Here is a 22,183-nt window from a genome sequence, read left to right as displayed (position 1 = left end):
GCCTTTCTAATTAATTAATTGCATAGCCTTTTATTAATTCCTTCAAAATTTATAATGTTTTAAATTAACAGCATAGATAAGCATACCACACTTTTTTGGAAAACATGAAATGTTAATTATGTAGCAGAGACATGAATTATATAAACTCTGCTGAATGTTAGAAGATGCTTAGCAACAATGTTTTCCAAATATAGGGATTTATTATAAACTTATCCTTCTAAGGCTGCCTGTGCCATTTCAGGAGAGTGAATATAAATAGAGCATGATATCTTTAAGAAGTGGACTCAGTCATTTTGTTTACAGTGAAAGGAAGTACTTGCTTCACATTCTAAGAATTTATCTTTAGCATCCTTGTTGATTACACATCATTTCAACATGTTCATACCAAATATTTGGGCCTTGATAAGATAGCATCACATACAGGAAAAATTAAAAGTCTTATTTAAACAATGATTTTGTCATTATTGCCGTTAAGTAGGGCTGCTAACAATACTGAATCTAATTACTATAACATAACTTTTTTTGAGGTGGAAAATTTGATCTGTCTTATACCAGAATTCTGAGTTATTTTTATCTTTTATTCCCCTCTCCCACCCTTCACTAGCTTATTTTAACAGGAATTTATGGAAGATCTACTATGTACAAAGTATGCAACAGTCCAACTCTTATGAAAGGGTTTTTCTAAAATTTTCCACCATTTTTTGAATTCTGCTAATGTTGTTTTCTAAGTTAGAATTAAAATATTGATTCTGCAAAAATTCAGTATTTTTAAGTGAAGTTCAGGGAAGTGATGGTGTTTTGTGGAAAGCTTATGATGAGCTATGAGCTGTAGATTCAAATGCTACATGTACTACTCATTTAATTTCTAAAATTCTGTTTCCTCACCTAGTAACCAGGGATACCATATTTTTTTAAGAGTTCTTATGAGGTTTAAAAATGTAATATGGCTGCAGTAGTCATGATTTATACAGAACCTCATACTGTCACTTTCTCTCTTTTAAAAAAAATTCATATTTTGTGTGTATTTGTTTATTCCTCTGGTGGATGCTTATTTGAATTTTGGCAGTACTGGTATTTTATGAAGTATTCTTGGTTATCCTAGTACAGGAGATGTTAGGGAAGCTGTCAGGGTCCTTTACCTTGCTGGAGAAGTAATTTTTCCTGAATTTGTATCAGTAAAAGTTTGCGACAAATGCAAACTGTAGATAATTTGATAGGACTTGTTTTGGGGTCCTCCCTGACAGATTTTCTTGCTGAACTTGGAAGCTTTCATGTCATACATAGGCAGAGTCATGGTCTCTTCCCTCTCCCCATCCCCATGTGAGTCTGCTGCAGGCCTGCCGTAGAGCAACAAAATTAAATCAATGTATCATGATCATCACTCTAAGTAATGCATTTTATAATGGATCATATCCTTATTCATTATTGTAGCTTGGTAAATAAGCAGTAATTATGCAATGTAAAATCTCATGAAACAATGAATTTTCTCCTCTGTTTTGTAATTATGAAATGTAGTGATAGTTTTATTTGTGATGTTATGAATGACACTGCATAAATACTATGGATTTTTTTTTATAAGAGGTATAATTTTTTTTTTTGTCAGTGAATTGGGTATCTTAATATTACTTTTGCTCTTCATTTGAAATGAGTGGAGCCAAGTGGTTTGTTTAAGAAAAACAGGTGGTAGTTCTGATTCTGTTTAAGCTCTCAGTAATACATTTACTTCACTAGTGGAAACTTTTCCAAGTTGCCTTGCCAAGGCTATAAAAGTAGGAAACTTGAGGAAAGGTTTTCTTCCTAATTAAAGCAATCACAGAAATAAAAAAATCAGTCTGTCTAAATAAGTTATTTCTAAGAGTTTTTTTTTTTATTCTTTATCAGATCCTGTCAGTTTCATTTTCAAAATTTATTCAGAATTTAAGCTTTAAAAAAAATTTTAACTGTTTCCATTGCTCTTGTCTGGACTGTGGTGTTACTTGCTTCCTGCCCAGTCTGTCTTCCACGCCCCACCCTTTCTTGTCCTTACATAGTCTGAGGTTCAGAACTTTGAACTGCAGACTTTGGAGATGAGGAGAGTTTTGGTTAGAGATAGGAACTTGGGAGTTGTCAACAGTTAGGTTGTGACTGAAGCCATTGAAATGAATGAAATCACTTAGTGTGAGTGAAATTCAGACATTTATTCATTTATTGAGGCAGAGACTGCTTTGGGTGCTGGGACTGCCTCAGTGAACAAGAAAGACTTGGACCCTGTCCTAGAGCTCAGAGTGCCCAGGCAAGTACTGCAGAGTATCAGGTAATCATGGTACCTGTGTGTGTTGGGTGTTTGTGAGTGATCAGGGAGGTTTTAGAATGCTGATAAGGAGAGTAGAGGAGTCCTGGGGAATACCACCATTGAGTGGTTGGCTTGTTAGAAAAGATCTGGTATAGGAGACTGGGGAGTGGTCAGGAGATGGGAAAAGAACTGAAAGAAAGTAGTGACTCAAATGAGAGAAGATTGCAGAGAGGAAGCAATTAGAATTTAATTTTGTATTAGTTACCACTAATCCAATGTGTTAGCCATTGCTTGAAGTGCCTTACACATATTAATGCATTTTTTATTCACCACAACCCTTATAAGGTTATCTTCATTTTATAGGTGAGGAAACTTAGGTCGGAGAGGTTAAGGAACTTTCCTAAACTCACATAGGAAATAAGTACTGGAGCTAGGATCAACAATATTAGAGACCACAGTGATATCAATTGCTTAGTTTCTTACCTGGGAAATGGGGGCCTTGTAAGAGAATAGTTCTAGTGGGGTCCTGTGGCTAGCTGCTAGACTGTGGTAAATTGAAGGGTGATTAAAAGTGGAGAAACAGAAATAGTGCTTGTGAATTACTTTTTCAATTTAGTGTTGTGCTGTTATTTAGAGTTTTGTACCTTCCATAAAAAAGGCCTGAATATAGTTGGCCTCCCCTCTGCCTTTGCCACATTTGTGCCCCCTTTTCCTCCTCATCTCAGGTTATATTCCATCATTATTTTTCTGGTTCTTCTTCTCCGACCTGGGCCTTGCTCTAGTCCACCAAGCCATAAATCTTCAGCCTGTCTTGGCTTAAGAATTATGCTGTAGTCAACTATCTTTTTTTTTTTTTTTTAACCCAACAGGTTATAATGTTGATAAGCCAATTAAGTAAATAATTTGATATTAAAAATTTAAACACTATATTTTTAGGAAAGTTTGTTAAACCTGGGACTGGTGAAGTGAATTACTTGATGTTTTAGAACTAGAAGAACCTCTCAGAAATCATTACTACATTTTCTTGGCCCAGGGTTCAGGTCTTGAGACCAGTATGCCTTCTCTAGTCCCATTACTTTTTTTTTTTTTTCTTTTTGACAGGCAGAGATCACAAGTTAGGCAGAGAGGCAGGCAGAGAGAGAGGAAGGGGAGCAGGCTTTCTGCCGAGCAGAGAGCCGGATGCAGGGCTGGATCCCAGGACCCTGGGATCATGACCTTCGCCTAAGGCAGAGGCTTTAACCCACTGAGCCACCCAGGCACCCTGTCTAGTCCCATTACTTTTAAAAGCAACTTTGAAAGTAATAGTGGCTTCAGAATAGACCTGGCTTCTGTGATCAGCTTATGTTACACCAGTCACTTGAAGTGTAAATAAAACAAGAGCCACAATACCCTCTTTGAGGGTATTTATTTGATTTCTATTAACGCAGTGAGAAATGGAACTCTCTCAGTGATATATCAAGTGATACTTATCACCTTGTCTGTACTTAATATTGAGTTGAGGGAGAGTGAAGATTCCAGATAAAATATAAATTTTCTATAGTTTGGATATTTTGAAGAAAATGTATTTTAAAAAAGGAGACTTAGATTTTATTATAGTTGCTTTCAGTCTTCATGTGCCTGAGGAAATTTTACGCTTAACTTTTATAATTTAAATCTGACAGCCAGATGCCATGTTTCACGTTACTTTGTCATATAATTAAATGTCTGTAGGGTAGGTAATATTCTGAAAGCATTATTATTCCTGTGATCAGTCTAAGTTCATTGTTAGTTTCCAATGAAGGAACTTAATTGCAGTCTCAAAAATAATTTTATTTAGTAAGCACTGGGTATAAAATTGTTGGATTCCATATGTGTAGGGCAAGATGATGTTTGTTGATTGAATTTGGAGCAGATGGTTTTGAAGAACATGAATTTAGAGTAATTGCTCTTATCCGGATGTGATTATCTCTGGATAGTGATGGAGAGCTTGAGGGGGAACATGTTTTAGACTGGAAAGAATGTGTTGGCATTAGGCTTGCCTGAGGCATTTTGAGTTTTCTTCATTGTGTCTTGTTTTCCATTCTCAAAACTTTTAAGAGCATTGGAAAATAAAATAATTAAAACAAAATGACAAATTTATTGTTTAATTAACTACACCTGGTTTTTGGTCTCAAAGTTGTGTTTTTTAAGAACATAGATGTACTGCTTCTGTTTTTGTTTACATTTTAAAAATTAACTTTAAACTTAGTAAGAAAAAGAAATGTCATAGATTGCTTGCCCTAAGCTATATTCGCTGATGGTGTACATGTGTCCAATTGCTCCTTTAGTTAATTGTGTTCTACTGGTTCATAAAAATACATGTATTTTTAAAAATTTAATTTCTTGGCGTAGATTCTAGTATGGCCTCATTAGGAATGGTTGATGTCCAGTCATTTAAGCTTAGCATCATAGAATTTTAAAACTGAAAAAATAATTTGGATAAAGTATATTTTATGTTTTCCATTTAGTAAGTGAGATAGCATATGACCAAAGAGGCTAAGTTTTATGTAAAGTGACACTCACGCTAGTGGCAGACCTATGACCACAGAGAATTGGTTGCGTTAATATGATAGCTCTAGAGATGTTTAAATTTTGCAACCTCTGATATACATTTAACATTTAATTCATGTAAATTGTTTCAATTTGTACATTATTTTCAAAAAGCATTTGTGTAAAATACAATAGCTCTATATAGAGTCTAGAGTCATGGAATCTTAGATTGGGAAAGAATTGGAAGGCCTATGGCAGGAATTTCATGGATCTCTTAAGTTTTTATAGCTTTTGCAAATTTATTATTTTCCATATTTTTTTTCCATTTCTGACAGTATGACATGTCTTAAATATCTGCAAACAAATTAATAAAGATGGATTTAGGTTTATTTAAAACACGTTCTTTTATATTTCTAGGTGTGAATTCTTTTAAGGTCAGAGATTTTGTCTTTTATTGTTCTACAGGGCCTCATAATCTCTAAAGTTATGGTCATTCTTCTCCCTGGGTTTTTGTATATAGTATTCCCTCTGCCTTGAATACTCTGCAGCCTCTGTGACCTCAATTCTTACGTTAACAGTTTAACATCAGCTCATTTTTCAGGTCTGCAGATTGAGGTAATGAGGTTGGACCCACATTTTAGTCTCTCTTCATTTGTGAAATAGAAGAATATACTAAATGATTTCTCTGAATGTTGTCTAACTCCGAACTGTTACCAATCCCACAAAACTGGGTTAGATATCCCTGACGTGTTTTTGTACCTCTTTGTTCTTTCCACCTCATACTACTACGCAGTTTATAATAGTTGTTATTATGTGTCTTCTCTATTAGACTGTTAGACTATGAGAGGCTTATCTGCTTGTTGCTCTTGTGGACTCTTACATGAACGAGCTCAATACATTTGTTGAATAAATTATGTTTAGGAGGTCCTTGGTGAATGAATATTTTGAATGAGTGAATAGATTAATTAAAATTGAAGAAGAGTGCCTGTGAAGGGGTAACTTGTGGTTGATGGATGTATATTTTCTCAGTGAATATTTTAATAGTTGCCTTATTTTAATATGAACTGTAACTGAATTGGCAAGTAAGTAATGCAGGTATGGCATAGTGTTAGATGGAAATCAGCTTGGCTGCTTGGGTTTCTCTCTCCTTGTGTTCCCCCACACTCACTCTCTGTCTCTGTCTGTCTCTCTTTCTCAAATAAATAAATCTTTAAAAAAAAATCAGCTTGGTAGGCTACCCCCACACCAAACTGGATTTCGATTAGAATTTTTAAGTCTCTTGATCAGTTTGGGGAGAATTAGAAAGTTAACATCTTTGTAGTCCATGAATATGGTAGATCCCCTCACTTATTCTAGGTCTTCAATTTCTCTCAAAGTTTTTTGTGAAGAAGCCTTGCATGATATTCATTATATTTATTCTTAGGTATGTAGGGTTTTTTGAATATGGTTATAAGTGGCATCTTTTAAAATTTTACCTCATAGGGGCATCTGGGTGGCTCAGTCATTAAGCGTCTGCCTTCAGCTTGGGTCATGATCCCGGGGTCCTGGGATCAAGCCCTGGATTGGGCTCCCTGCTCGGCAGGAAGGCTGCTTTTCTTCCTCTCCCACTCCCCCTGCTTGTGTTCCCTCTCTTGCTGTGTCTCTCTCTCTCTAATAAATAAATAAAATCTTTAAAAAAAGGAAAAAAAGAAAAATTTACCTCATAGTTCTGTTTTTTTCTTTCACTGTTACCTAGGGAAAGTAAATTTTTGTGTATTGACTTTGTGTCTGCCTATCTTGCTAAATTCACTTATTAGTCTTAATAGTGTATATGTAGATTCTTTGAATTTTCTATGTATATAATTATGTTATAGCTTTACGTGTGTTCAGTCTACTGATAATGAGTTTTATTTTATCCCTCTTAATCTCTATGCTCATTATTTATTTTTTTTTTAAAGATTTTATTTATTTATTTGACAGAGAGAGACACAGCAAGAGAGGAAACATAAGCCGGGGTGGGGGGAAGTGGGAGTGGGAGAGGGAGAAGCAGGCTTCCCCCTGAGCAGGGAGCCGGATGCGGGGCTCCATCCCAGCACCCTGGGATCATAGCCTGAGCCAAAGGCAGACGCTTAACGACTAAGCCACCCAGGCACCCCTATTATTTCTTTTTGTGCCTTATTGCACTGGCTAAGATTTCTAACATCATCTTTAGTGTAAGTAATAAATTATTCTTATCTCATTCCTGATCCTAGGGAGAAAGTTTCTAGTATTTTGCAGTTTAACATGGAGAATGGTGTTCATTGATTTTTTTCACATGTGAAACCAACTTCATATTCTTGGAACATAGCCATTTTGTCCTGATGTATAATCCTTTATTTATGTTTTGTTTAGGAAATTTGCATGTATGTTCATGAGAGAGATTCACTTACGATTTTGTTTACTTGTAATGTACTTTTAAGATTTGAGGAACATGGCTATGCTGGCCTTATGAGTCAACTTGGGAATTGTTCTGGCTTTTATTTTTCTCTGGAAGAGTTTTTGTAAGCTTAGTGTTATAGTCATCCTTAAATACTTCATAATATTTTTTTTAATTTTTTAAAAAAATTTTATTTATTTATTTGACACAGAGGTCACAAGTAGGCAGAGAGGCAGACAGAGAGAGAGAGAGGAAACAGGCTCCCCGCTGAGCAGAGAGCCCAATGCGGGGCTCGATCCCAGAACCCTGGGATCATGACCTGAGCTGAAGGCAGAGGCCTTAACCCACTGAGCCACCCAGGTGCCCCAATACTTCATAATATTTTCCAATGAAGCCATTTGTGTTTGGAATTTTGTCTGTGAGAAAAGTTTTAATTACAGAATAAATTTATTTAATAGCTATTGGAATATTCATTTATGTACTTTTTTGTTTGTAGTTCTGATAAGCTCTTTTCTCCTAGAAATTTCTTCATTTCATGTAAATTTTCAAATTTGCTCAAGGTTATTCCAGGTATTCTGTTACTGGCTTTTCAATAACTGTAGGTTCTGTAGTGATGTCTTATTTTTCATTTTTAATATTGGTAATGTGCCTTTTCTCACACTGGTGAGACCATGCCCTGATTCATCCAGCCAGAGGTTTATTTGTTTTATTAGCCTTTTCAGGGAATAAAATTTTGGCTTTAATTTTTTTAAATTGTATGTTTGTTTTCTATTTCATTAACTTCTTCATTGTTTCCCTCCTGCTATTTTTCTCTTTTGGTATATTTTATTGTTCATTTTATAGGATGAGCATCTCATTGACTGTCAGCCTTTTTTCTTTCCTAATATGTGCATTATGCCTGGCACTCTGTTTTTAGTACAGCTTTAACAGCACATCACAAATTCTCATGTTATATTTTCATTATTATTTTAGTTTTTAAAAATTATAATGTTTTATTGGATTTTTTTCTTTGACCCATGAATTATTTGGAAATTATTAATTTCCAAATATATAATGTATTTTTTGTTGTCTTTTTGCTACTGATTTTGATATTAATTCTTACTGTGGTCCCAGAATATATACTTTGATTTCTCTACTTAAAATATACAGATAGTTATTTTGTGTCTCAGCATACGTCAGTTTTGGTGCATCTTCCAGATACACTTGAGAGCATGGATATTTTATTATTTTAGATTTTTTAAAAATATGTGCCAATTAGGATAAGTGGGCTAATTTTGTTTTTATACCTTCTGTAGATATGTATATTTATGTATCTATAAATGTATATGAGAAATATGTTAAAATCTGTAAGTTGAGTTGCACATTTGTCCATTTTTCCTTTCAGTTCTACTTAATTTTGCTTTTTATGTCATGAGACTTTTGTTACTAGGCATGTATTAATACAGAATTTTATATAGTCTTGGTAGATTGACCCTTTTATTATCCTGAAATGTTTAGTAATACCTCTTGCTTAAAGTCTATTTGATAGTCTATAGAGGAGCACTGTTTTATTTTTGTTTATGTTTGCATGGTAGTTTTTTCTCTATTTTTTTTTTCAAGATTTTATTTATTTATTTGAGAGACAGAGGGAACGAGCATGAGCAGGGGAGAGAGGCAGAGTCCCCACTGAACCTGGAGCCTCATGTAGGGCCTGATTCCAGAACCCTTGGACCATGACCTGAGCTAAAGGCAGCCCGTTAACCAGCTGAGTCACCCAGACACTGTCCTCTCTATTCTTTTACTTTCAATTTTTCCATTTTTGTATTTTTAGAATACATCTTTTATAAATGGCACAAATTTGGGTTTTATTTGTTTACTTTGGGACAGGGTATTTTTTAATCCATCTGTGCTGTCAGTCTTAATTCACATACATAATACGTTTAAATTTGGGTGATATCTTAAATACTTAGATTTAATCTGCCTTCTTTCTGTTTGTCCCACCTTTTCTATGTACCCCCTCTTTGTTTTCTTGCCTTCTCTTGGAATAGGCAAGTATTTTTATTATTCTATCTTCCTCCTGTTGTCTTTTTCATTACACATTTTAACTTGTTTTTCAGTGGTTATCCTACATATCATATTATGTCTCCTTGGCTTATTAGAGATTAATGCAAGAATAGTACAAAAACTTTGGGAATACTTTGATTCTCTTTATCCCCAAACATTGTTGTTTTATACAGTGGTCATTCATTTATATTTGTCTATATATATGGGGTCTCTATGACCATGCCTAAGTTTGATGCTTCACCAGGAGGAGTCACAGAACTTAGCATGTAGTTATATTGACTGCTGTGATTCATTATAATGCAAAGGATACATGGTAGAGTCAACAAAGGGAAAAGGCACATGGGGCAAAGTGTGGAGGAAACCTGGTACAGATTTCTAAGAGTTCTCTCCCAGTGGCATCACATAGGACATGTTTAATTCTTCCAGCAATGAGTTGAGACAACACGTATGAAATGTTGTCTACACGGATAATTCATTAGAGACCCAGTGCCTAGGGATCCACACAATGAACCAATTTTCCCATTATTCACTTACCAACTACTAAATATTCTATGCTTTCTTCACTGATTTATGATAGATTATCAGAGGTTTATTGTGTATTAAATTTATATACATATGGATCTGTCTCTGAACCCTGTGTCCTGTTGTGGTCTCTTTGGTTTTATGACTTTTACATGCTGTTTTTAATAGTACTAATTATAATATATCTTACTATATGGTAAGATAAATCCTACCTATTTACTTGCATTATTGTTGACTTAGTTATATATAGATCTTTATTCCTCAATACTATTTTTAGTGAAAGTTTATTCTGATTTACCAAAAATATACAATTGGCATTTTGATTGGAATTACATTTAACATAAATAGTGTTTTGAATATAATGGACATTTTTATAGTATTGTCTTCCCATTCAAGAACCTGGAATTTCACTCTTGATTCACATTTTTCTCTTTATTAAAATGTCTTCATAGAGGTCTTATATGTTTTTGGTTAGGTTAATTCCTAGCTAATTTATCAATTCTGTGATTATTGCAAATGGTGTCTTTTTTTTTTTTTTAATTGTATTTTAAATTTGCTCTTCTTGGTGTAGAGAAGTTTTATATTGATAATTTTTTTGTCGGTCTTCAGCCTTGTTTAACTCTCTTATTAATTCTACTAGTTTTCTTCTGATCTTTTTGGCTTTTCTGGGTAGGTGATTGTCATGTGCAAATAATGGAAGTTTGGTCTCTTTCCATTCTTTTACCTTTTTCTCACTTTTATTTTTTTATATTCTTAGTACCAGGACCTCCACAATTAAATTATCCATTCATAGTAATAGTGGCATCTTTGTTTTTTTTGCCAATTTAGAGAGTGCATATAAAGTCTTTTCATTAAGTGTAATGTTTGTTAAAGATTTCTGGAATAGAATATTAATCAAATACACTTTGCTAAGAGCATTTTAAATTATTTTTATCATTATAAGTAGATATTGAATCTTAAATATATTTTTTCTATATCAATAAAAATAATAATTCTAAAATTAGTATGTGTGGTGTGTTTATAGTTTTTCTGATGAACTGGCTTTTTATTTCAGAGAGAAACTCTTTGTGAATATATGGATTTTTTAATACACTATTAGATTTAGTTAACTAATATCTTATTTAGAACTTTTTCCCCATGCCCATAAGTGAAAAACATTTTTTTTCTTGTTCAGATTTGGATTTGGGGAGTCAAATTACATTATCCTCCTAAAATGTTTGAGTGATTTTGCTCTTACTTACTAAAAACTTCAGTCAATATGTATATATCAGGAAACAGAAAAAGGATAATTCTGAAAAAATCTCATGGGATTGTGATTCCTGTCATGATCGAGTTAGGAGATAGAACCTATACCTGTTACTTTTACAGAGAAAATATCATATAAAGAATTGATAACCAATTATAAAATTGTGAACTAGGTAATTGAAAGGAAGGTAGCAACTACAGGAAGGAGCTATCACTGCTGAGGCTGAGAATACAAAGGGAAAAGGTCGAAATTATTAAAACCTAGGAGATGGGCTATAACTCAGACCCTTGAGGAGCAGCAAACTGATACTCTGAAGGCTAACTCAGTCTTCTGAGAAGGTAGCACTGCTAAGTTTGTGCTGGTCTTGGTAGAATGATGGTCACAGGAATAGCAAATGGATAGGAAGTCTATGGGACATCAAGTCCCTTCTTCCTCTTCAGCTTTGCTGTCTTCCTCTAGAGATTTGCTCTATTATTGGCAAAGTCTACCATGGAACAAAAAAGTAGTTTGCAGTGTCAGCCCTGGAGCTAGGTATAGAAGCATGATTTTCAAGCTAAGTGTCAGTAATTTAATAAGTAGTACAATTGAAAACTAAATCAGATAATATTTAAATAATCTCTCTGAGCTATAAAAGACATCATATGGCAAATTAGATATTAAGAATAGAATAGTAAAATTATGTTTTAAATATTCTCTAAGATGTAATCATAACAAATATATTTTATTAAGAAGAAGGGTTAAAAATAACTGCACTCAGCTTGAGTATTTGGAAGAAATCAGTAGAATAAACCCAAGAGGAGGGAAACTAAAAATATAAGGTTAGATTTAATGGAATAGAGAACAGAACAACAAAGATTAAAAAAAATTCATTCTTTGGAAAGACTTTTAAGATTGTGAAGTCAGAAGAAGGTCCATTCAAGAGACAGGAGCATACTGTTGGTGTTTTTGGTGAAAGAGAAAAGAAGATACAAATGAAGGGACACCTGGGTGGCTCAGTTGGCTAAGTGGCTGCCTTCAGCTCAGGTCATGATCCCAGGATCCTGAGATTGAGTACCACATTGGGTTCCTTGCTTAGTGGGGAGCCCACTTCTCTCTCTGCTTGCCACTCCCCCTGCCTGTGCTCTTTTTCTCTCTCTCTCTCTGACAGATAAACAAATAAAATCTTTAAAAAGTATTTTTAAAAAGATACAGATAAAATACAGAGAGCAGAATTAACTACAGACAAAATAAAGATTTAAGAAACAAACAGATGTTCCTCCTAGATGTTAAAAACCCTCTGTGCAGTAGAATAATATCTATTTCACTGACTTTTCCTATTAATTTCCTGACAGCTTCATGATTGACTTTCTTTGATTCACTATGCTCTGTTCACGTAAATACATGCATTAACATTTCCAGTATAATTACTAAAATAATAGAAAAAGAGTATATACCTTCAAAGCTAGTAGAAGGCAAAATGGAATGTAAAAAGAACAAAACAAAAATCATTGTGAAAAAACCCAAGAAAAGAAGGTAGGGATTAGACTACAGTCATGTTAACGTTAGACCAAGTAACTTTAAGGCAAAAAGCATCCCCGCTGATAAAGATGAGTACTGCGTATTCTTTCGGTTTGTTGGGAAGGCGTAACTATTTTAAAGGTTGCTGTGAAATCTATAAAGCAAACTTTCTGTAACTACAAGGAGAAATGAACAGAGCAGCTATTTTAGTGAGAGAATTTTAATGCATCTTTGTCAGTGGTGTTGAGGATAGAGAAGATTTGAACGACAAAAAAAAACTTGACCTAATGGATATATGTTTAGAATGCTGACACCAGCAACATGTTGAAGCATACAAAGAACATTTATGAATTCATTTAATTCAACATTTATGAATGTATTCATTTAATACGCCTTATTCTCTGACCAAAATTCATTTAAGTTAAAAATGAATAAGTTAGAAAATTTCATAGTTTGGAAATTAGAAAACTCTAAATAACTCATTGGTTGAATTATAATATGCAAATGAAAAGCTGTTTAGTATTAAACAATGCAGATATATAAAAATTTATGGATATATAGCTAAAGCAATGCTTCTAGGGGAACTTATAACCTGAAGTTCTTAAATTAGAAATGAGGAAAGGTTGAAAAATAATGAGCCAGGCATTGTCATTAAAAAATAATAGGCCCTAGAAAACAGAAATATTTAATACAGATTGGGCAGAAATGAACAGAAAAGGGAGACAATTACAAGAAAGAAGTAGAGTGTTTTGTGTTACTCTTTCATACTAACTGCATGCTCCCTTCCTTGCTACCTCTACATGGTCCTAGTGGGCTCCAGGGTTATCTCAGCCTCTGCTCAGCATCTCTTCTTGATCCTATTACTTCCATTAGAATCTAATCTTGAGCACATTCTTTACTTCTATTTAAAGACTAGTTCTTGGTTTTATTGGGGAGGGGAGGCAAAACCTTGCCAGCCTCTCTCTGGGTCGCAGTTGGCTTGCAGTCCTTTCAGGGCACCACCGCTCTTGTATTTTTTCTTACATTATTGCTGGTTCTTTTAGGGTGCTTTTTTTTTTTTTTTTGGTCTATATATTTTGTTTCTTATTGTAGTGCTTATCTATATCTAAGGCATTCTTAGATATCTAGTGATCTTTGGGTGTTTTCTCATATTTGAAAGTGGAGCTCCTAAAAGTTGATTAGGTACTCTGAGCTTGTGATCTTTCAGGTAGTGAGTTCTGCATGGGCCCTTTCCTTGGGTGAAGGAACCCGTTGGTATTCTTAGTCGGGCCGGTACCTTTCTGTGAGAAGGATCTTAGCTTCCTATGTGGCAGGTGTATCTTGATAGTAAACGCTGGGAGCATCAGGGAAGAGCAGAGTGGAGGAGGTGGGGAATCTTACTAATTTCTCTATTCGGTATGATTCCCTTGTCTCTAGCTGTGCTTTGTGTCCCCTCAATTCAGAAATGGTTTGTGTTACTAAGAGAAGACATCTTTAGAGATAGGCTACAGGAAACGTCATCTGACTCCATGCAATTAGGGAGGGGATCTTGAGGAGCTAACTGCTTCCTAAAAGACTTCTATCCTAACTTTCCACTTTCTATTTCTAACCCAATTTTTCTATTTTTTTTTCCCCAGAAGTGATTTGTGCTATCCAACTTTGAGCTCTTTTTTTTTTTTTAAAGATTTTATTTATTTATTTGACAGAGAGATCACAAGTAGGCAGAGAGGCAGACAGAGAGAGGAGGAAGCAGGCTCCCCTCCGAGCAGAGAGCCCGATGTGGGGCTCGATCCCAGGACCCTGAGATCATGACCTGAGCTGAAGGCAGAGGCTTTAACCCACTGAGCCACCCAGGTGCCCCTGAGCTCTTTTGATTATATGTGGGTAAGGTGAATAGGAGGGGCATCTCTTGGCAAAAATCTGGTTCCTTTCAGATTTTCTCACTGTATGCTAGTGTGTCAGCTTTCCTGGGTCAGTTATATTCAGTTACTACTTGTTCATTTGCTGTTCAGTTTCCAAAATTTTTGTTGCTATTTTATTGTTTCTCTCCTATATGCCGTTCCAGGTTTGTCTCTTTAAAAAATCCCCTTATACTCACTGTAGTGGGGGTTTGGGAGGGAGCAAAAGAAAGTGCTTGGATTTAATCTTCTGTCTTTACTAGCTTGAATGACTTTACTTCAAAACTTTATTTTTCAACTCTTGATTCATATGCTCTGTAGTGGCTCACTTTCATCTTTTAATTTTAAATTTATTTGAGAAATAGTAAGTAAATATATGTTATCTATCATTTGGATATGTTCATCACAAAATCAGTTTTTCTATTTTACTATTTCTTAACTTTTGAAAACTCCTGTCTTTATTTTTTCACCTTTTCTGTCTTTGGGAATTACTTCTCTTTTTTTTGCTATCTTCATAGATGTGGAAACTTTTGTCTAGCTCTAAATTCTGTAGTTTGCATTTGAAATCACAGATGTTTTGCTAGTTTATAAATATATTCTTATTGTAAATGCTTTAACCGTATATTGTCTTTTTTCCAAACCCCTTCCTCACATGAAAATAAGTGATCTTTTTGTCAAGCTTTATGCTTACATGTCACAAATGTGGCAGGGAAATTATTTGACTGCTTCCTTTGTTTCAGTTTTTAGTATCTCTGTTCTGGTAAGAGTGAGGTATCTGGTTTAAATTAAAAATGTTGACCAGTATTGCTAGAGAGCCATTTGAGACATGAAGAAGAGTCAGATTCTTTTGATTACTTCCATTTATGTAAGATTTATAGGAATTTCTTAAGTTCTTTTGGGCCACCAACGTGCTGCTTAATACAACACAGCACTTTAGTTACTCTAGTTTTATCCGTTTAGGTTTCTTTTACGCTACTGTACCATTTAACTAGAAGGTATGTTAGGCAATGAAACAACCTAATTTAATATTAACTTTTATTTTTGTGTCGAGAGTTGTGAAGGTCTGAACTTTTATACTCTGCCTGCAAGCTAGTAAGTTTTCCAAGTGCTTGCAGAAGATACAATATTCCTGGGTCATGGGGTGCCTCGCAGGCTCAGTCAGTGGAGCATGTGATTCTTGATCTTGGGATTGTGAGTTCAGGCCCCATGTTGGGCATAGGACCTATTTAAAAAAGAAAAAAAAAGAAATCCTGGGTCATAGTCAAAGGCCAGAATACTATAGCAACAGAAGTAGCCAGAGCAGCAGCATTTGAACTAGTTCCTTGAGCCTCATTTTTCACAGAGTGACATGAAGAGAGCTAGGTGTCTTCTGTTTCCAGACGAGACATTATAGGAGGAGAATCCTGAATTCAGGGAACCTGAATCTTTTGTACCAGACAGTAAGCATGTCTGCTGTTTGCTTTGCAGGGAGACAGTCTATCTTCATGTGTACAAACCTCCTTGAAAATATATCTGGAACAGAGACAGTGCTTTTGCTCAAAGATAAGCAGAAATGCTAGAGTGATGTAAAGAATTATCTTTCAGCATTTTGGAAGGCAGAAAAACCAACTGGGTGTTTGTAAGATGACCTAAGACATTTTCTCTAGAAAATAATGATTTTTTTTTTTAATGTGTATCTTCAGTTTCTTCTTATGTAGCTGTTTTTGCAGGTTAGCTTACTATTTCCGAGCCCTCCATGAATATTAGATTCACACTGATAGTTTCCTGGGAAAGATTGCTATAGATTGATTTTCTGTCTATCGTTGAGGTATTCATTTTTTTCTTACTAGTCAAACATACCTAACCTTCTGTTTTGGGAGTTTGTGTCTGCCCTCTTTGCATCAATGCTTCTGTTTCTCTATAAAAGTTCAAATATATGAAAGCAAGTAAAATGATAGTTATGATATCTTTTTATCTTTGTAAAAAATTCATGGAGGCATAGCATCCATGTTTTAGACAAAAGATCTTTAACATGATGGAGCTAGCTGGTGTCCCAGGACAAGTTCGGGTATTCAGACTGAATTTCTAAGGGGTGTCTGAGACCGGAATTCTAAGTGGACCTTCATCATTCACTGGAACACAAAAGTCTCACTTTATTAAAGACTCTCAGGCAAAGAGCACATAGATAGGGACTCTGCTGCCTAGAGGTCTTTGTCACAGGTCAAAGGGCTCTAAATCTGGCAACTTAGCTATGAAGGAAGGGGAATTAGGATGTTTAGTTCTGTTAGTGTTTAAACTGAAAGCAAATAGCAAAAATAAAGAATTTGCATCTGTCACTTTCCAGGTCAGCATGAGTTCTTTTAAGCTATTCTTGATTTCTCTACATTTGACGTGGTTGAACATCTTTTTGGCTCCTGCAGTATTTTACTATTCTGATTCTACTCCTCCATCTCTTTGTATTCTGTCCTTTTTAAAAACCATCATTTCTTATGCTTTTCAAATGATGGGCTTTCTTAAGATTGAGACTTTAGCTCTCATTTTTTCATCACTGGTCTCTTTCTAGGCTCTTTTTATAGGTCTCTCCTGTTCCTGTAATATCAGATCTCATGTGTATGCACGCAACTCTAAAGTCTGATTCTTTCTTGAGTTCCAAAACCACATTTCCAGCTGCCAGCTGAATATTTCCTTTAAGATATTCTGCCAATACCTTACAAAATTTATAACTCTGGGTTGAATGCATTAATAAAAAGGGCAGAAGCAAGAGTTGTGTTATTCCCTAGGTTATTTAGATAACTCCTTGTGGTCTTTTTTGTGGATTTTTTTGGTAAGCTTTATTTCATGTTTATGAAGTATCTGTCTTTTCATATTTCATATCAGTTTGTCATATTTTTACTGCCCAAACTAAGCATTTGGATTTTTGCCTTCATCTCCCATATTCTTCAGGCACCTACCCCACCTCCATATATACACACAAGCACAAACAATTTTAAATGCTATAATATGTGTGAAATTTGGGTTTATTATTAGTTTTTTGGTAATGATTCAGTCTGTATTTATGGGGCAGAAGATAAATCTTGTATTACTTTTCTCTTTACAGGTCTCCATGCCTTACGGAGAGTCCTGAAGAAACAGCCTAATCTCTCTGATAGCAAGATGGCTGGGCTGGTGAAGATTACTCTGAATGATTTCTTAGAGGGGATGAATGACATCAGGCCCAGTGCGATGAGGGAAGTAGCAATTGATGTACCAAATGTAAGTCATTTGTGCTCCCATGCTAGCTACACTGTTTGAATAGAATTCTAGAAGAAACTGAGACTCCAGGGAAACAACTGCTTAGACTAAACTTCAAAAAACACTTTTTTAAAATTAAAATTTTTATGGATGTAATTGGAGCTTCAGTGTAGTTGTAAGACATACTTTAGGGAAATCCTGTGTATTCTTCACTCACTCCCCCCCCCCATGGTAACATCTTATAAACAGTACTACAGTATCACAAGCAGTGTATTCATATTGATATAATCACTGAACTTATTCAGATTTCCACGGTGTTACTTGTACGTGTGTGTGTGTGTGTGTGTGTGTGTGTGTGTGTGTGTGTGTTTAGTTCTATGCAGTTTTATTACTTATAAAGATTTGTGTGTCCATCACCAGAATCAAGATACTGAATAGTTCCATCACCACAATGATCCCTTGCTTTGCCCCTTTGTAGCCATACTTAGCTTGTTCCTATACCCATTTCTAAAATTAAGTCATTTTAGAAGTACCGTAAAATGGAATTGTATAGTAGCAAGCATTTGGTATTGGTTTTTCCCCATTTATCATAATTCCCAGGAGATTCATCCAAGTTGCTGTGTGCAACAGTAGTTTGTTGCTTTCTATTGCTGAGTAGTATTGTCATGGTATGACTGTATTATAGTTTGTTTAACCATTCGTCTGTTGAAGGCCATCTGGTCTGTTTCTAGTTTGGGGCATTTATGATTAAACCTGCTATGGACAGTCATGTGCAGGTATTATGTTAATGTAAATTTTTATTTCTCTGGAATAAATGCACAAGAGTACAACTGTTGGGTTGTATGCTAATTGTGTATTTAGTCTTATAAGAAAATGTCTACTAGGCTAATTTTAGAACAAAAATAAAAAGTCTTCTAGTTATGATGCCTCTACTATTGATGCCTGATGTTTCCTTAGGTTCCTTTATGTTTTCTTCATCATTGACACATGCTTTGCAAAGTTCACAGTCAAATCACCACAAGGGCAACAGAAACTACCTTTTATGGGTGAATCATCTGCTAAGTTATCACCTGAGTGGGCCTAACATTCTGGGGAAAAAAATGGCCTTTTAGTTCTCTTTGAATATATGAATATTTCTGGAAAATGAACATTGAAACAAAGCATTGATGGCATGTCCTGTGTCATATTGGGATAGGGGATAGACTGTTAAATTTGGCTTGATCATCAAGAGTTTTATATCTTAGCGTAGCTTGAGGAAAGTTTATCGATTGCTCTGTGCCAGTTTTAGGAGAGCTCTGATGGAAGAATGGAATTTTGTGACTATTCTTTCCCTCTGCTTCAATCATATCACTCCATTAGTTTTTCTTTTTTGAGTTAGTCTTACTGCTTCTGAGATACTCCCTTGTAAAAGCTCTAACATTACAGTTATTTGAAAACTTAGAGCCTTGTTAGAGAGTCAGGCATAGTTTTGTGCCCTTTGCCCCATTGTGCCCATTGTGTATATATTAATAGTTATCTTGGTCATGAACTAATGTTTTTTAATTGCTGCAAGCTAAAACAAAAGTACACAACAAACTTAAAGAGACTACAAAGATATTAATTCTGTGGAATAAATACAGTCTATGGAATGATATAGTGGGGAAGAAGTCAGTGGATTTGTTTTCTCCTTTTTTTGTTGTTTTGCTTTTTTTGTTTTTACTTTTAAAAGTGTTCTTGGAAAATGTGTTTTGTGGCCACATAAGTCTTGGAAATGCTGTTTTAATAAAATCAGTTATATTTCTTTGCTGCAGAGCTTTTCATTGTCAAAAGAGAGCTGTTATGGAAACTTATTTGGCCATGGACCCTGTAGAGCAGATACCTTCTGCATTTTACAATATGGTAGATTGCAAAAAATGACTGCAGATTCTTCCCATCACTGTATGTTTGCCCTTTTTGCACAGCAACTTTGTAGCTCCTACCATAAAAGAGATGAAGTCAAGTTTTCCATCCTTTGAATTTGTACTTGGCCATGTAACTTGCTTTGGCTAATAGAATATTAACCATCATGATGCAATCAGGCTTGAAAGCACTGGGGCTTGCCTTTTCTTGCTGCTCTTTGAAACCCTGAATTAGTTATGCTAAGAAAACTGTGGTAGTTTGTTGGAGGATGAGAGACCATGTGGAGCGGAAGTGAGCCCTCTTATCTGAAATCCCCTCCTTTCGGTCACCCTGCCAGTGGTCACACATCTGATAGACACCATGCTAAACTATCTCACCCCAGATCAGAAGTTTACCCAGACCAGAGGAGCCACCCAATTAACTCTTAGAATTGTCAGAAATAACGAATGTTTGTTGTTCTGAGCAACTTTTTATGGTAGTTAGCAAAATCTTCAGTGGCAAAGACGTTTGTTGACTTCTTATAGAACACGATTGTTTTGTAAATTAAGGTGAGAAACAATGCCCTGGAGATAGGAACATCCCTAAGGACTAGCTTCTAGTTTAGGCAACTTTAGGTGATTTTAAATTCTTTTTGAAAGTTTTTCAAATTCACTGATGAATTTACAGCTTAACATTGGGGGTTTACCAAAGCTGTGTAACACAATGTGCTCATTTAGTATGAATAATTTGACAACTGGAATTATGGAATAATGAATGATAGATGTTGGATTAGTAGAAGATTTTCATTTCTTTGGAATTTATGGTCTTAAGTTTGGGCACATTGGTATGAATACTTTTACTCATAGTATTTACCTGTATTTATCGCATAATATAATGGGTCAAGTAGAAGTCATCAAATGCCACATGCGAAAATTTCAGGTGATAGGGTTATAAACCAACTACACTATCCAAAAACACTTTAGTGTTTAAAAAAGTTTAGGAACTAAAGAAACACAGTTAAGTTTTTTAAACTTAAAATTAGTGCCAATGGAGAATGTGTTTTAACAGTGGCTATCCACTCTTGGAATCGCTGAACTGATTTATTCATCACAGGAACTGGTACTGCAACTGCATTTTTAATTGCTCTAATGAAAGATTTTTTTTCCCTTTATTTTCTTTTGATACAGTATTTACAATCCATGGACTTGTGCCATTTTCCATTTGGTACTTTATTACTTGGCGTAAGGCCATGGTGTAGTGTGATGTTACTCATGAGCTCCAGAGTGATTAGCCCTAGTCAAAATACTTTTTTACATTGCTTTTTATGTTCACTTCAGATTGTAAAAATTTTCCTGAGAAATTAACATTTCTGTAATTGGATTCCTAAACTTTACTCTTCTGCTTTCAGACTATTACATTGACAAAAATATCTCCAAATTTTTTTTGCAGGTGGTTTAGTACTTTTACTTGTAGTAACTTTGCTAACTTTGCTATAGAAAACCTGTTTCAAGTCGGTAGTTAATTGTGAACATTTTTTAATAGTAAATTGAGCATTCAACATCTTTTGAGAAAAGATTTCAGTGTGTGAAATTAAAATTTGTAAATCACATTTGGCCTGGTTATATTCTCATTTTAAGATTATAATGCATTATTAATTTCAGGACACCACAAGTATTAGCCACTTACTTAAATGTAATGTTTCCTTTTTGTGGACTTTGTGAATTGGTGGTTATACCAGTTGGTGTATTAAAAGTCACATATATTTTACAGTTGATTGGTAATTAAAATCAAATATATTTCTTTACCACAGGAATCCTCAGAATCTTTGACTATGCCACCATGAATTTTGAAATTTCAATTTTTCACCTAGAAATAGCAACTGTTAACATTTTATTATAGTTCCAGTAGATTTTTGAAATTTTGATAGGTTGTTTTTCTGTGCATATAGTTAATCTTAGGATACATATGGTTTTATATTTTGCCTTATTCACTTAAAATTATATGGTAAACATTTTACTTTAAAATTTCTCAACAAACATCTTTTTAATGACTATATAATAGACTGTTTTGTGGATAAACTGTAATTATTTTATGCTTCTTCCATTATCAAATATCTGGGTTTTTTTCTGTTTTTCTCTACTACGATTATACACACATTTGGTTTTTTTTTTGTTTTTTTTTTTTTAAAGGTGTTAGAATTTGAAGATTTTTTTTTTTTTTAATTTATTTTTAGACAGAGATCATAAGTAGGCAGAGAAACAGGGAGAGAGAGAGAGGGGAGGAAGCAGGCTCCCCGCTGAGCAGAGAGCCCGATGTGGGGCTCGATCCCAGGACCCTGGGATCATGACCTGAGCCAAAGGCAGAGGGTTTAACCCACTGAGCCACCCAGGTGCCCCCGATTATACACACATTTGTATCCAAGTCTTTGCACCTATGATTCCTAGAAGTGGAATTACCACACTAAAATATGTGGTTTTAAAGCTTGGGACAAATGTTATTAAGCTCTTTTTTCCCCCATAAAGATTGTCTTAATCTATAATTATGCAGTTAAAAATTTAAAATTATAAAGAGTTTAAAAAAATCTCATTTTATTTTTACTTTACTCCTTTTCTATTTTATTTGCCACTAGAGTTCATTTTCTTGACTGAAAAGATCTTTTTCATTATGAAGAGTAATACTTTTAAAAAAAAGTAATAGTCCTTTAAAAAAAGATTAAAAAAAGAAAATGAGAAAGAACTATCAATTTATATCTTCTC

General features: G+C 34.7%; 1 protein-coding gene across 1 annotated transcript in view; it reads left to right on the top strand.

Moving 5' to 3' along the window:
* The window catches only part of LOC111154288 (spermatogenesis associated 5), a 325,382-nt gene that overhangs the window by 26,008 nt on the left and 277,191 nt on the right, over positions 1 to 22,183 (top strand). Inside the window, exon 10 of the mRNA XM_022513797.1 lies at positions 17,437 to 17,591. Coding sequence (XP_022369505.1) covers positions 17,437 to 17,591 — 155 coding nt within the window. The remainder of the gene's footprint in view (positions 1 to 17,436; positions 17,592 to 22,183) is intronic.

This window comes from Enhydra lutris, unplaced genomic scaffold (genome assembly GCF_002288905.1).
Source record: "Enhydra lutris kenyoni isolate GAN:26980312 unplaced genomic scaffold, ASM228890v2 scaffoldscaffold3, whole genome shotgun sequence".
Classification (NCBI taxonomy): Eukaryota; Metazoa; Chordata; class Mammalia; order Carnivora; family Mustelidae; genus Enhydra; species Enhydra lutris.
Note: the sequence above shows the minus strand (reverse complement) of the source record. Positions and strands in the feature narration are given on the sequence as shown.